Here is a 17,104-nt window from a genome sequence, read left to right on the forward strand (position 1 = left end):
CTCTAACTGACCAAAGGGAGAAGATTACATCAAAAACATACATTTTAAAATTGAATTTTGATGTTAAATATAGAAATGTTAGTCTATAACACAGTATACAGTATTTCATGCAATTACATCAGAAGTAATTAGAGTACAAAAAAAATTAAGAGTAATCCCTTGCTTTAATTAAATGACAGCAATTAATTACTTAATTATGCATTACACCCAACACTGATGCATTAATTCCAATGAGTGCATATATTTCATTAATTCAGTTTGCCCTCTCTTTGAGAATGGGTTGGAAATAACCACACTGAACTGCACAATAACTAAAGAAGTGCAGAATGCAAGAATGTGCAAGCACGAGACTCAAGCACAAACATGTGATGCACGGATCCCACGAACGGAAAAGCCATAAATGATATTTCCTCTTCCATTTAAAGAACCTGTAAATCTATTTTCTGCTGTCCTCCGATGTTTTTTTCTCTTTGCTCTAGGATTTCAAACTCTGGCCGTTTGCCACGACTGAAGGGCATCCCTCAGTTTTACACTATTGCCTTAATGTTTCATCACACTCAATAATAACATTCACCAGCTTGAATCTTTTCCTGACGCGGGAATATAGAAAACTCTTTCCACTCGAGAGTGAATGTGAAATCCTCTGCTGGTCGAGGGACAGGCCTAATGGTTTTTGTGTTTATTTTGGGTGTTTTGTTCTATAAATCCAAAGGCATTTTCTGTCCTCTCCACTAATGGGCTTTTTATTCCTGCTGACGGTGTCTTTCTGCATCACTAAAGCTTTGAAACCTACACACACACTAGCTCTCATTCATTAATAATCACACACACACTTACAATTTGTCTTTTACATTACTATTTATATCGCATGTGGAGTGTGAGAGCTGATCTTCATTCCTTCAGCTGCTGGTCAGTGGACCGCGTTTGACCGCAGAACAAGCTCTTATTCTCTCTGATTTATTTATGGACGTTCTCGAAGTGTTTTAAGCTTCTGCTTGCGTCGGATGTTTTACTCCTGCCCTACAGTCTCAGATCCGGCTGTTTGATTCAGAAACCTGGCCTGTGTTGCACATACAATCTGTGCATTATGGAAATTCATCTTATATTGCATCACATTTTACATAGTACCAGAAATACAGACTTGCTGTTATATTAGCCAACAATTACACACACACACACACACACACACACACAAAAAAAAAATGTAATGGTATCAAAATAACATGGTAATATTATTATAGTAGTTATTTTGATACCATTTCACTGAATAATTACAATATGATTATCCTTATAATATTTATATAGCATTCCATGGTACTAAAACCAATAGCACACACACTACCACTCAGAAGTTTGTGGTTAGTAAGATATATATATTTTTTCTTTTGCAAGGATGCTTTAAAGTCTTCATGAAAGGGAAGTTTTTCCTCATCTTTTCTTCTCTATTGTGTCGTATATCCGAGTGAAACGCTTCAGGAACGAGAACAGATGTGGGCGGGGCTTGATTGTGTCTGTGAGGAACTGATTGGATGGTTGTGGTTTGCTATTGGCTGATCTCATGTGAGTGACAGGTTAAAGCCCCGCCCTCGTCATCAGAGAAGAGAAGAGATGCTGCAAGAGGAACTTATTCTGATTCAACATTACCAGGAAAATGAATTTAACACAATAATGTTGATGCACACCGATAAATCATTTATAATAAACACTGCAATCGTCAAATAAACGCTTTGAAAATTCTATTTATCAAAACATCCTGAAAAAAAGTGTATCACACAAATTTATTAAGGATAATATGACACAATATTGCTGATCATATAGTATTCCATGTTTTTAGTACCATGGAATGCTATATAAATATTATAAGGATAATCATATTGTAATTATTCAGTGAAATGGTATCAAAATAGCTACTATAATAATATTACCATGTTATTTTGATACCACAATATTGCTGATTTTATGTATTTTTGATCAAATAAATGCAGCTTTGGTGAAGAGACCTCTTTTAGAAACAACCTTTTGAGAAAATTTGCATTTGATTAAGTTCAAGTTTGACTGTTAAAAATCTGGTTATCCTATATTACTGTGTCTAAAAACATGCTATTATTATTGGTGTTTTTTTATTAAATCTGTTTGTTGACTGCATTAAATGTGTTTCTGTAGACTGTAAGCATTCTCCGCTGTAAACTAAACACACAGCCCCTGAACATCTAAACGAAACGGATTCAGATTCGCTCTTCTCTGCGTGTGTGTGTTATCTTCCACTCATTGGCGCAGTTGCAGACCGTCTCTAACTAGCGTAATGTGTTTTCTGAGCCTCGTCTCTCCAGAGTGCTGTGGAGGACTCAGTGGGTTTAGATGTGATGGGCAGGGGTTTAATGTCACTGTGATTGCAGAAGCTGCTGAGTTTGGGCTTGTGTGGCGCTGTCCTGAAAAGTCCTGTGCCTCCTTGAACACGAGTCGTGCTGCCTCGCTTTACTGCCACAGGGAACAATACACTCCAGTCCTGTGCTGTCACACACACCGTCAGCACTGCAGTTTCCCATGGACTCCGGCCAGCATGCAGCATCCCTGAGAACATTGTGTATCGCATTCAGACTATTCTGATAAGTCAAGGGGGACATTCATTCGTTCATTCATTAATTTATTCTTTCTTTTTTTTATTCTTTTTTTTAAAAAAAAAATTATTTTATGTATTTATATTTATTTATTATATTTATTTTCTTTTTTTATGTATTAATATTCATTTATTTTTATTTGTTTATTTTTCTTTTCTTTTTTCTTTTCTTTTTTTCTTTTTTTAAACTATGAATTCAATTAATTTTTTTACGAATTTTAAAATAAAATATTCAAATTGTAAAAAAAAAAAAACATTCACAAAATACATTATTGTTATAAATCTAATAAATGATTAGCTAGTTGAGAAGGTCAGGAATGCAACATATTTGTAACATATTTCCAGTCTGTGTTTTCAGAACCATCAGATTTCCTCAAGGTATCAAACTTAATGAAATAGAATGTAAATCATGAGAAGGAACTACACTGAATATCAGCGGTTAACAAAACTCTTTTGATTTAGAACTGAGAAGTCTTATTTGATTTTGTATTCACAGAGATTTAACTTTGTGTCCCTGCCGACGGACGTTTTGGAGATTGAGGTAAAAGATAAGTTTGCCAAGAGCAGACCCATCATCAAACGCTTTCTGGGAAAGCTGGTCGTGCCTGTGCAGAGGCTGCTGGAGAAGAATGCTATCGGGTAGGTCTCCACTAAATAATCATTTAACAAACATTAATTATCTGACTGTGAGCCTGCTGAAAACTGCGATTACACTCTCATTATTGACTTGTTTTTCAAACTAATGGTCCATTTCTGCATGTTTTTCCTCCAGGATTCCAGTTTTCATAGACCTAAAAATATGTGGTGACACTTTATTTTACAGTGTCCTTGTTACATTTGTTACATGTACTTACCATAGTAAAAACAGTAAATGATGCATCATTACATGCAACTAACCCTCAACCAAACCCTAATCCTACCCTAACCCTATAGTAAGTACATGTTGTTAATTATTATTAATTAGTACTTAAATATATAATTACACTGTAACAGTGACACCTTAAAATAAAGTGTAACCAAATATTTTTATGTTTAATTTAATTTAAAAGACAATGCACAGATTTAGGTTTTTGGTGTGCCTAAAGATTTATTTTATGGTTAATTTCCCACGAGATTTTAAATGTCAAGCATCCTTGTCTTTCTCGTCTCTGTGTGAACAGGGACCGTGTGGTGACTTACCCTTTAGGCCGACGGCTTCCAACAGATCATGTCAGCGGCCAGTTGCAGTTTCGTTTTGAGATAACCTCATCAATTCATCCAGGTCTGTAGGATGTTTACTACTGTATCTGCTTTCCTCACAACATAAGCAAACCTAACAGTACAAATCCTGAGATCATTTGTTTGTGTATTTGTTAATGATATGTGACTATTCGTTCAGAAGTCAGGCGCTTTTGTCCAAACATGACCTTAGGGTTGCTAGTGACATGCTCTACTGTTTGAACTAAAGGCTAGCAGCACTACAGCGGTCATCTACAATGCTTCAAGTCCCCCTGTGGTGTAAATCAAGCTTTTAATGTTGTTTATATGTATGTGTATGTGGTGTTTTTAATATGCATGAAGACAATCCATATACAAATTCATAAGTCGACAGCATTGCTGAGTATTTTCTCCTTAAAACTGCAGTGAGCCAAAGACAGTCTCAAAAACACGCTTTGAAATCGCTGGTGTTTCTGACAGATCAACGTGTGATCGTCAACGAGTGGATCTCTGAGCTGAGTGAGTGAAGGCGGGGCTCATTTGCATATTAATAGAACCGTACATACTAAATGAGGCAAGGGTGTCGAGTTACATCCAAGATATTTTAAGGCATGAAGGAAAAATCGTTTAAATATGTCATTTTGGTGATCAAAGATGAATTTTAAGAGATAAAATTATTGACTACATGGGGACTTTAAATTTCCAAAAGTATAGCAAACCATAACCTACAGGAGTTGTTCACTCCACAATGAAAACTGTCATAATTTACTCTCCTCATTTTAAAGTGCCATGCAAGTAGTCTATATGACTTGGGCGACGAATACCAAGTCGGCAAAGAGACCTGAGAGTTGTGCTGGAGAGACTTATATGGACCATCTTTACTTTCTTGGAGACCATGGTTACTCAGTCACCAATCACTGGTACTTTTATTGTATGGGAAAGAGACTGGGGCAGAAACCTTAAAAGGACAACTATGTACCTTATCTAAAACATTTTTAGCTTGTCCCATTTCGACCACTTCCAGAGGTACTCGAAAATGCATTTAACAGGATTGCTTTCGTAGTGAAAACTCTCATGTGGTCAAATGTGTTCAAACAGACACAAGACCGTCTACACGTCTACTGTCACGTTGTTCGCTTTGAATAAAATAAAGAGTAAGGATTTAAACTATGTCGGCTGAAGACCCAAGATTGGTTTGAAGACAAAAAAATGCAGCTATCAGAGCTGATCTCTGTATGTTTTTCTGTTTTCTCCAGTTGTGTTCATATGTAAATTGCGTGAGATTATTTCGTCCATTGGATCGAAAGATCTGAAAAAGTTCATAGACCCTCCCCTCGAAGAAATCAGGCTAGAAGTGGACAAACGGGACGGATTAAAACACCATTTGTAGACGGGAATGTGTGTCCCTCGTCTACTTGTGATCTGATCAACCAAAATGTGTCTTAATACCAGGTTTAAACAGGGCCTTTCAGTACAGAAAAAGTACTGATTATTGCTAAAGGTGTCTTGTGGTATTTCATAGCTGGTCTGTTTAACCGTACTGAGAGATTTGTTTGTTCTCCTTGGTAGATGATGAAGAAGTATCCCTTAATGCAATGCCAGTCTTTGATGTGGTGCCTGACCAGGAGGCTGAGCTGGAGCCCAACGAGGACCAGCCAGCAGCTTCTGATCTGCCTATAGAAGATGCAGTGAGTTTGGGACCTGACATCCAGGAGCCGCCTGCCGAAAGTCCTCCCGACATAGAGACCCAAGATGCTGTGCTGCTTACTTCCATAGCTGATCCCCAACCAGAAGCTGAAGGATCAGCCGATGAGCTTGTAACAGCTCAAGGAGAGACACTATTGAGTGATGCCACTCAAGGAGAAACTGAGGAGCAAGACCCTGGAATAATAGAGTCTGAGGAAACTGTGGCCGAGACTCCTTTGGAGGAACTGGAGAACCATGATGCTGAAGACACATGTGGAGATGAAATGAGACCAACTGGAGAGCATGTAGAGGTTGAGAGAAGCTCAGAGCATGTTGACATGAGGGTGGAAGGAGATGGGAATGAGGAAGAACCCTGTTCCCCAAGGATGCGAGGTGCCTTGAAGCGAAAAAGCCGACCCTGTTCGCTTCCAGTGTCCGAATTAGAGACAGTCATCGCCTCAGCCTGTGAAGAACCCGAGACGCCACGGTCTCACTACATCCGCATTCATCATTTGCTGCACAGCTTGCCGTCAGCTCAATGCCACCATGACAGCCAAGATGAAGACGAAGTTCTTGATCCAGAATCAGAAGAAATCACTGTCAAACCCCAAGAGGACAAAGAGGAGGATGAAGATGAGGTGTCTGAAGCTCAGTCTCCATCAATCGTGCCTGAGTGTCCTAGACCGTGTTGCAGGCGTACTTTACCACGTAGCCTCTCCATCGAGCGCTTGTCCGAACTCAACCATCTCCTGGAGGGGGAAAGACCCTCACCTCGCACCCTTCGGCCGGACAGCGAAGACGGGGATGTGTGTGTAAGCAGAAGGGATCCTCGAGTGAGTGAGTGCGAACTGTGTGACAACTCCTGCTACAGCACTTCCTGTTACAGCACTTCCTGTTACAGCACTTCCTGTTACAGCAACTCGGGCTACGAGGGTCGTAACCACCTGTGCAGCCACACACGTCTCTCTTCGGTCGACAGCACACGGCTGTCGGAGAGCACTGTCTTCTCCTCGCAGGAGGAAGAGGAGGAAGAGAACAGTGCTTTTGAATCCGTCTCGGACCCGATGCAGAGTCCAGAGATCAGGGAGCCAGGAGACGGGTCGGTTCAGTGGAGGGAGTCGTCCTCAGAGGACAGTCCCCAGAGAGAAGGGGCAGTGGAGGTGTCGCCAGGAGCTGGGCCCAGTGTTACCTCATCAGGTGAGGAGCCTTGTCCAAATTATGCATTGATGAAAGGGCTTGCTAAACTCTTGAATGTCCCTGCTGAAAAGTCACCAGCACAAGGTATGTTTTGCATGGTGGGTCCAGCATGGGATGTTAGTTGCTGGTTTGCTCCTCCCCGGCATGGGAACTGGGAGTACTGGTGGACCAGCTTAGTTATGCTTGAAAGCAGCTTGACTAAGCTGGGCTAGACCAGCATTTTACCAGCTCTAATCATCATAAACCAGACTGGACCATCATGGAATTAGTGTTGATTTATGCTGGATTTTTTCTGCAGGGGTGTGCAGGAATTCTTGATATTTCTTAATCAAAAGCCGCGTTTCCACTGTCAGGCAAAAAAAACTTGCGTGCTAGTGCCTGCCAGGGCCAGTGCATTTCCACTATCACTTTGATCGCGCTTCGTCGGGGCTTGCTTGGGGCCAATGGCCAGGGTTTTTTGGCCAGCCGAATACCTTAGTCCAAAGCGGGCCAACTCAGGCTTGAGGAGTGGTTACGAACAAAGCTGGAGTTTATCTGGGACTGGAGACGCCAGCGCCACGTATGATTTCATATACCAGCTAATCAGCATTAAAGACTTTTAAAATCATTTTAGCTCAAAACTCACTTTCAGACCGTCTCTTTTCTCGTCTCTTTATACCGGACTGTCTGATATCCATATTTAGCTCTGCATATGTCATAAAATAAAGCAATTCCGGTTTTACGGGAGCTTCCTCTGTTTCTCTGACTGAAAATATTACAGGCTACGTGTGTCCTCTTTCTTCTGTGAAATAACGGTAAATACCACTTTATTGCTGTGTGTGACTAATGTGCAATCTTGACACAGATTAATTCATTATGATCTATGTATCACTTTTTATTGTAAACCTGTGGTAAAACATTGATGCTTGGGTTTTAAATCTTTAAGTAAACAACAAAAATGCCAACAAATGGTCGTTTTGTGATATCGTTAGTTTTCAGTGCTTTCTTTCTGATTAGTTTTCTGATAAAACATCCATTTGTTGGTGAAATGATGGGTTTGTGTGATGTTGATCCAGAGAGGCGTGTTTTAGTGAAGCCCTGTGGAGCTTCAGGCCCGACGGTGGAAACGCAGAGTGGCTTTGGGCTCGGTGCTCCGGGTCCGAGGCTATTAGCCCCGCCCGGCCTGTTGAAAACCCTGGCTCGCCCTGGCCCGACAGTGGAAACACGGCTAAAGAAGATCAAATCATCAGTAGTTGGTTCATTTTATCTCATGTTACCATCATGCTAATCTTAATGAGCATTTTTGCTGCGTTCAAAATCTAATACTTACCGACTTTATAGCATGCGAAAAACAGTACACCAACATAGTATTTCCGAATGCATAGTATTCGAAAAACAGTAGGAACCCCGGATGAGCCACTACTTCCGGTGAGATTCTGAAGTGTGCATCCGATGGACACTTTACTATCCCATGAGGCCACGGGAGAGAACTTATGAATGGCAGTTGCATGTTTATTTGAACAACATTATAATTCTAGATAGCGAAAATAGAATTGCTTTTTTGGTCTAATATTGTGCTAAAATGTCTTATTGACAGTTTGATCAACGATACAAGTGATGTTGAAGATTTACAGGATTATATTGTTTCTAGATTTACAGGACTCCCTTGTAAAAGAGACTGTGTCTCAATGGGACTTTTCCTGTTTAAATAAAGGTTATATATAGATCAGTCGTCAGCAGTGCATTGTGGGATGCATTATCTGTGCAGTGAGTACAGAAGTACAATGAGGAGAATCATACTGAACACTCATTATGAGATTACATAACACTGAACAGATCCAGCTCTATGGTTATGTTTTTGGAAAGGTTTCCTTTTATACTAGGAATGCGCCGATCCGATATTCAGTATCGGTATCGGCTCTGATATTCCCATTCTTTGCCGGATCGGGTATCGGTTAGACGACACCGATCCAAATCCGATATTGTGCGTATACTATTCTGTGTTATTGTTAAGCCCCACAAAAGGCACAAAAACATTATAAAGCACTATTAAGTTTCTGTGCACTATATTATAAGTATTCTGAAGCCATTCTATAGTATAATGTGAGGTAGAAATTAATATTTAAGTCGTTGAATTCACGTTCACGTAAACGCTTCCCTCCGCTGTTCATTATTCAGTGTTACTATTATTATAGTTGATCTGTAGATAAAGGTCTATGGTTTCGCATAAAACAACTTTATCTTGCTGTACCTTAATCATGCTACTTTCTCCCGGGTGTCTGTTAGGTCACAGCACTGGAGTAGAGAGCACTATAACTGTTCTTCATGCGCACAGTAACTGAAATTTAAAACTGTTAAAAGAAAAGGCTCACTAAACTATTGCATAGATAGATACTGTATAATACACTACGCATCAATATGTCTTTCCTTTGTGCTTTGAACTTTTCTGTGTGAAGCGATGTGACTCATGTTGCTTCAAGCGCATCATTCTGCTCTCGGGATGCGCATATGCACTGTATTGGAGCCTTTCATATCATAATACAGTGACGCAATGAAAGATTATTAATAGATTATTAATTTCTTTATAATGAATTTAGTAGATTGTGTTTAACACACAAAAGAGTGATTATCAGTTCAACACACAGAGTTATGGAATTCTACTTGATTTAAAAAGAACTGCGCTGGTATTGGACCGGTATCGGTCGATACTCTGAATTTTTGGTATCGGATAGGATCGGTTCTGAAAATATGGTATCGGTGCATCCCTATTTTATAAAAGAAGTTTTTATAGCAAAATAACATCATCAGTGGAAAAAACCCCGTATAACTGCTTGTGCTGCTCGCTCTGTGAAACGGCTTGACCAGTGATGAGTTTGGCAGCCAATTACTGCTGAAATTCATGAATATGAGTTATACTCACATGAATATGAGAACCAATAATGGCTCCCTAATTAATATTTCACCTCCACTGACAGCATTTAATGGACAGACACCAGAAAGGCTACCATGTTCATGTTTGTTTTCAGTTTATTACATACAGTATATATGGTGAATTCAGGTAAATTGTGCCACTTTGTGACAATTTTGGTCCTGAATTCAACCTATATATTATTCATGGCAGTGGTTCTCAACTTGATTTGCTTCAGGACTTTATATTGATTTTACATTTGACTTGAAGGGGAAACACAGAGCACCAACATTGAATGCCAAAAACATTTTTTTTATTAAAATACTATATTTTTTGTATTTAATTTTAATTTTAAGTATTTGATTGAGGAGTATTTGATACATTACATTCTATTTATTGTACTTTTTATTTTATTTTATTTTCACCCAACCAGTCGAGAACCGCTGATTTATGGCACATGCAGATTGTCATAAGTCATGGCCTGTGTTGTGATTGTGTTTGTAGGCAGTTGTCATTTGCAGATCAGCCATCATGCGTTCACTCATCTTCCCGACCCCCATCATTACACAAGCGTTGATCAGCCATTGCCACCAAGTAAGCTTTCCTGAGTCATTCCTTTCCCTCGCTTAGGCCATTAACCTGCTGCCTTCATCTGTGTGTGTGTGTGTGTGTGTGTGTGTGTGTGTGTGTGTTTTCATGCATATTCTGTATGTTGTTCTCCAGTTTAATAACTGCCTTCTGTCAGGTTCATGAATGTGGAGTTAGATGTCCAGGTCACACAAGATGCAGCAACTGGAATGACTGGAATGAAATGTATAAAATATATCAAAAACACTATACCGGGGTACACTACTTTTAAAAAGTTTGGTATCGGTAAGATTTTGTAATGTTTTTTTTTATATAATGTAAAGTGTCTTTTGCTCAACAAAGCTGCATTTATTTGATCAAAAATACAGTAAAAATAGTGAAATATTATTCCAATTTAAAACAGCTGTTGTATTTCTATGAACATTGATTATGATTATTACATCAATGTCCTAAAATATTCCTTATATTGTGTGTATTATAACATTCATACTGAAAAATTAAACGTTATTAAAAACTAAACTTTTTTAAAACTCGTTGAATTTCACTCCAGTTCTTCATCCTGTTTGCTGACATCAATTCAAGTTCATTTCAATGTTTTATGCATTGAACACTGCATATATAATATATGATATGCATGTGCACAAACTTAACATTTTCTCTACTCAGTCTGATTGTATGTGTTTATGTTTCGGTTACACTTACTTTCTATAGTCCACTTTAGACTTTCTACTCACTAGAAGTAACTTTTGCAACTACATGTCAACTAACTCTCATTAGAGTATTAGTAGACTCTCTGCTAATCAGACACTCTACTAATACTCTAATGACTGCTAGTTGACATGTAGTTGTAAAGTCACTGATAGTGAGCAGAATGTCTAAAGTGGACTATGGACATAAAGTGTGCCGTATGTGTCTCATCTGTCAGCTGATGTGTTTCTCTGTAACCGGCACAGACTGGGAAGCGCGGATAGACAGTCACGGGCGTGTTTTCTACGTGGATCATGTGAACCGCAGCACCACATGGCAGAAGCCGATCCATGCGGCCAAACGCTCCGGCATCCCGAGATCCGGATCCACACACCAGATGGAGCAGCTCAACCGCAGGTCTGACAACTCCTGATTCACATTCACTGCGTTATCCTGGTTATTACTCGGCTCTGTGGAATGCTTGCCTCTGATTGGTCGATCGCTCCATCCAGCGGTAAGTGATTCCCAGAGAACAGCCTCTGAGAACAGAAACACCGGCTCATCCGGGTCACTGGAGTCAGCAGCGCTATACGCTCACTAGGAACGGCTTTTCTTCGTGGAAGTTTTGCGTTTGGCGATCTAATAAAATATTAAAACTCAGTCGAATCAATATTTTGTGTACAGTTATTTAATTATGCCATCCAGTATCGTGGACTCGCTCTCTCTCGGTTCATACAAACGCTCTGAACCACCGGCTGGATGTATATTATCCCTTACATAAACCCTTATGCACATTCACTGCGTTATCCTGGCATATGATGTAGAATATTGATTTATTAGTCCATAATTGCAGACTTTGATCAAGGCAAGGCAAGTTTATTTATACAGCACATTTCATTACTATGGTAATTCAAAGTGCTTTACACAGAAAGGAATTAAAATAATCACAAAATAAAAGCAAGGAAAATTAAAACAGATATAAAAGGAATTAAAAGAGTAAAAAGATGATACATAGATTAAACTTCTCATCTGACAAAACACCAGTGTATCATATTTTTCACAGCTCTCAGTTTTAAGAAATTAATAAATAAAGTAAATGGATCAGTAATAAAGATGGCGTCCAGTAAGGCAATAAATATGTTTTTAATATTGTGTTGTAATGCCAGGGAAATGACTAGATCAGAATGAATGGAGCAAAATCAGCTGATCTGAAGTATATATTATATATTATATCTGAGGAGAATCTGCCACCTAGAGGACACTCGACACACGACGGCTCAAGGTCACGACAGTTATTCACTGCAGTGTGTTGGAAATGGCTTTGAAAGAAATTAATACTTTTGTTCAGCAAGGACACATTAAACTGATTAGAAGTGACAGTAAAGACATTTACAATGTTACAAAAGATTATATTTCAAATAAATGCTGTTCTTTTGAACTTTCTAGTCATCAAAGAATTCTAACAAATAAAATGTATCACTGTTTCCACAAAAATATGAAGCTGTTTTCAACATTGATAATAATCATAAATGTTTCTTGAGCATCAAATCATCATATTAGAGTGATTTCTGAAGGATCATGTGACACTGAAGACTGGAGTAATGATGCTGAGAATTCAGCTTTGATCACAGGAATAAATTACACTTTACTGTATATTCACATAGAAAACAGATGATTTACAGTATAATAATATTTCACTGTTTTTACTGTATTTTTGCTAAAAGGAAATGTAGCTTTGGTGAGCATAAGAGACTTCTTTCAGAAATATTTATTTTAAAAAATGTACCGACCCCAAACTTTTGAACATTGTTGTTGATTTTGTAATACCATGTCAGTAACTTTTATGCATCTTTTATATAAACTTGAAGATTCATATAAAAATAAGCTATGATTGTTATTGTCATCTATATGTAAAAAAAAAAGTTGTTCTCCTTCCATTTTGTTTTTGATCGATATATTGTCAAGATAATAATAAACAAATAAACAGCAAACACACTCTCACATCCGCTGGTGTTCTCCTGCGGGGCCGACGCCGGTGTAGTGTTCTCCTGCGGGGCCGACGCCGGTGTAGTGTCCTCCTGCGGGGCCGACGCTGGTGTAGTGTTCTCCTGCGGGGCCGACGCCGGTGTAGTGTCCTCCTGCGGGGCCGACGCCGGTGTAGTGTTCTCCTGCGGGGCCGACGCCGGTGTAGTGTCCTCCTGCGGGGCCGACGCCGGTGTAGTGTCCTCCTGCGGGGCCGACGCCGGTGTAGTGTCCTCCTGCGGGGCCGACGCCGGTGTAGTGTTCTCCTGCGGGGCCGACGCCGGTGTAGTGTCCTCCTGCGGGGCCGGTGTAGTGTTCTCCTGCGGGGCCGACGCCGGTGTAGTGTCCTCCTGCGGGGCCGACGCCGGTGTAGTGTCCTCCTGCGGGGCCGACGCCGGTGTAGTGTCCTCCTGCGGGGCCGGTGTAGTGTTCTCCTGCGGGGCCGACGCCGGTGTAGTGTCCTCCTGCGGGGCCGACGCCGGTGTAGTGTCCTCCTGCGGGGCCGGTGTAGTGTCCTCCTGTGGGGCCGGTGTAGTGTCCTCCTGCGGGGCCGGTGTAGTGTTCTCCTGCGGGGCCGACGCCGGTGTAGTGTCCTCCTGCGGGGCCGGTGTAGTGTTCTCCTGCGGGGCCGACGCCGGTGTAGTGTCCTCCTGCGGGGCCGACGCCGGTGTAGTGTCCTCCTGCGGGGCCGACGCCGGTGTAGTGTCCTCCTGCGGGGCCGACGCCGGTGTAGTGTCCTCCTGCGGGGCCGACGCCGGTGTAGTGTTCTCCTGCGGGGCCGACGCCGGTGTAGTGTCCTCCTGCGGGGCCGGTGTAGTGTCCTCCTGCGGGGCCGGTGTAGTGTCCTCCTGCGGGGCCGACGCCGGTGTAGTGTTCTCCTGCGGGGCCGACGCCGGTGTAGTGTCCTCCTGCGGGGCCGGTGTAGTGTCCTCCTGCGGGGCCGGTGTAGTGTCCTCCTGCGGGGCCGGTGTAGTGTCCTCCGTCGGGGCCGACGCCGGTGTAGTGTCCTCCTGCGGGGCCGACGCCGGTGTAGTGTCCTCCTGCGGGGCCGACGCCGGTGTAGTGTCCTCCTGCGGGGCCGACGCCGACGCTGATGATGTTCTTCTGTCTCCAGGTATCAGAACATCCAGAGGACGATGGCCAGCGAAGACGAGCCGCTGAGGAACACCACTGCAGATGCAGAGAGCGAGTCCACAACACACACTGCAGGTCGGCTGCACACACTGTGTGTGATGGGAAGAGTGTGTGTGTGACGGGAAGAGTGAGTGTGTGACGGGAAGAGTGTGTGTGTGATGGGAAGAGTGTGTGTTTGATGGGAAGAGTGTGTGTGTGTTTGTGAAGAGTGTGTGTTTGTGAAGAGTGTGTGTTTGATGGGAAGAGTGTGTGTTTGTGTGGGTGTGTGTTTGATGTGAAGAGTGTGTGTGCGTGATGGGAAGAGTGTGTGTGTGTGTGTGATGGGAGGAGTGTGTGTGTGATGGGAAGAGAGTGTGTGTGATGGGAAGAGTGTGTGTTTGTGTGGGTGTGTGTTTGATGTGAAGAGTGTGTGTTTGTGATGAGTGTGAGTGTTTGTGATGAGTCTGAGTTTGTGTGTTTGTGTGGGTGTGTGTTTGATGTGTAGAGTGTGTGTTTGTGTTGAGTGTGAGTTTGTGTCTGTGTTTGTGTGGGTGTGAGTTTGTGTGTGTGTGTGTGTGTGTGTGTGGCAGCTGCAGACAGGAGATATTATGTGTCAGAAATCTTTCATTTCAAATTAAATATCTCCATTCATAGTTCATCCAGAAGGTGTGTGTGTGTGTGTGTGTGTGTGTGTGTGTGCGTGTGTGTGTGTGTGTGTGTGTGTGTGTGTGAGATGCTTGCAGAAAGCTTTAGATTGAATATAAGTCATAATCTAAGATCCAGCTCGGATGCATTATTGACCAGAAATTCTATTTTTGACATTTGTACAGTAGCTTTGCCTTTATTACAAATGATAATGAAACTGAAAGACTTACACCGGTCTAGGATTTACTAGCTTTCATAGTAATTCATTTTGTTAATGGGTATTAATTAATTAGGGTATTACTGTAGAAATGTACCAAATTACTGTCTTATTCAGTATTGACTGTTAGATTTTTAACTGATTTGAACTCAAAAAAGCATGTAAACGTGTAAATTGGCCTGTAGGTATATAGAGTTTAGATGGTGTTTGTGTTTGAGTGAGAAAAGTATTAATGTCATTTGAAAGATGTCATCATTAAATGTGCAAAAGCAATGATAAAAGTTTAGTCCACACAGACTGCTAGTGTGTGAAGAGTGTTGTAAAAGTGAGCTGTGTATTGAGACTTCGGTCCTGGTGACAGTGAACATGTCCCTGTGATGTTTGCAGATCCGAGAAGAGAAGGCTGTTCCTCTCCTGTACACACGCCGAACGTCACGCTTCTGCTCCAGTGTCCCACCGTCAAGTTCGTCACACACCCGGAGTTCTTCACGGTCCTCCATGCAAACTACGTACGTCACAGAGAGAAGCTTCAACTCTGTGTTTTCATGTGTATTCCTGGACATTTGTCTTGCAGAAAGCAGATTAAAACTGATTACCCAGCTAACAAAAATATGTTTGTTCCCAGCATCAAGTTATTAAACGTTATTTCTGAATGTTCTCTGAACGTTCAAAACTTCCAGTTTTTTAATGTTTTAAAATGTTTTTTTCATTTTCAAAAAAAAAAAACATTAAGGGATTGTTTTCTCTCCATTTGATAATTTTGCAAATATTATGGAACTTTCTGAAAAAAAGTAACATATAAAAAACATTAGATTAACGGACGAATAAAATGTTTCAGAAAAGCGTTCCATGTATGATGTATAAATATAATGTTTGTGCTAAAGATTTGAGAACTTTATTAGAACTTTGAATGAACGTTTTCTGGAAGAATATTTGTCCATAACTCTTCCAGATCGTTCCCTGTTCACTGTAACCGTTTACATCCAGTGCGTTGAATCCTCCTGGTGTTTTTCACTCATGGCTTGATTTGCTTCCGTGTATCCAGACACTGTGAGGATGTTCCCGGGATCCGCCGAGCGCTTGTGGACTCACTCTGTCCACGAGTAGATTGCACTCTAGTTGAAGGCTGATATTGACTGAACTATTTGCAGATTCCCTCTTTATTGATCACATAAGCTCTCCTGCTTTAAACGAGACAGATAACAGACATTAACAAGGCGAAGATAAAGCGTGCTGAGATAGCAGTGGATGTGTGTGTGTTTATGCTGCAAATCTGTGTGTGTGTGTGCTCTCAGAGATGCCTTTATTCTGTTTCAAGTTATGTCATGCAGGTCACGTACAGAGACCTCATCAATACGAGGCATTGATTGAATATTCACGATTATACTGAAGTCTCAGTGTGTGTTTGGTTTGATGACAACATTTTATTCTCCATATCAGACCAGGTGATTGATTAATAATATGCATTAATATGATTGTCATATGCAGACTGAGACAATATTCTAGTTTTTGAAACCCAAATATGACCTTTGACATGAAATATTTGGAATATCCACCGTAACTTTTTTTTCTATTGGCCCCGTCAGACTCAGCACACAAAAAGTAATAAATAAATTCAAATAAAATAGGCCTAGTTATTGTTTGCGTTGTTTTTGACCCATGTATCCTTAATAAACAAGGTTATGACACCAAAAACTACTAACCTAACTCATATACATTTTAAATATTGTTAAAGACAAATAAACTGTCAGTAATAAAATAAGAACAAATAATCAAATTATGATTAATAGCACAAATACATACAATACAGCAAAGATACAAATGAAATAAACAGTACTTTTCAGGTTTTTAATGTGCAGAAATCGAATAAAGTAATCAAATGTAAAATAACACTGGATAGTCTTCACTGTATAAATTAAATATAGATTCATCTTTATTAAAGCTTCAAAAGTTCTTAATTTTTTCTCTGTCTTTTGCAGTTAACATCTAAAACCCAGAGAGCGTCAGGATTATTAGGCTGCTGTCACTTTAAGACCGAATGCAAGGATCCAGTATACTGTTACACGTGTTTTCCTTCTCAACTGTTTACGTTCACTTAAAGGGACAGTTCACCCAAAAATAAAATTAGCCCATGATTTACTCGCCCTGAAGTCATCCTAGGTGTATATGACTCTTCTTTCAGACGAATACAATCAGAGTTATATTAAAACACGTCCTGGCTCTTCCAAGCTTTATAATGGCAGTGAAT

At 40.7% G+C, this 17,104-nt stretch overlaps 1 protein-coding gene across 1 annotated transcript in view; it reads left to right on the top strand.

Annotated features, from left to right (window-relative positions):
• Positions 1-17,104, top strand: part of hecw1a (HECT, C2 and WW domain containing E3 ubiquitin protein ligase 1a) — a 98,756-nt gene that overhangs the window by 58,712 nt on the left and 22,940 nt on the right. The window contains exons 8-14 of the mRNA XM_084102909.1: positions 3,114-3,256; positions 3,778-3,878; positions 5,384-6,697; positions 10,089-10,178; positions 11,126-11,276; positions 13,996-14,090; positions 15,244-15,365. Of these exons, the coding sequence (XP_083959035.1) occupies positions 3,114-3,256; positions 3,778-3,878; positions 5,384-6,697; positions 10,089-10,178; positions 11,126-11,276; positions 13,996-14,090; positions 15,244-15,365 (2,016 nt within the window). The remainder of the gene's footprint in view (positions 1-3,113; positions 3,257-3,777; positions 3,879-5,383; positions 6,698-10,088; positions 10,179-11,125; positions 11,277-13,995; positions 14,091-15,243; positions 15,366-17,104) is intronic.

The sequence above is a fragment of the Abramis brama genome (genome assembly GCF_963993115.1).
Source record: "Abramis brama genome assembly, chromosome: 24".
Lineage (NCBI taxonomy): Eukaryota > Metazoa > Chordata > Actinopteri > Cypriniformes > Leuciscidae > Abramis > Abramis brama.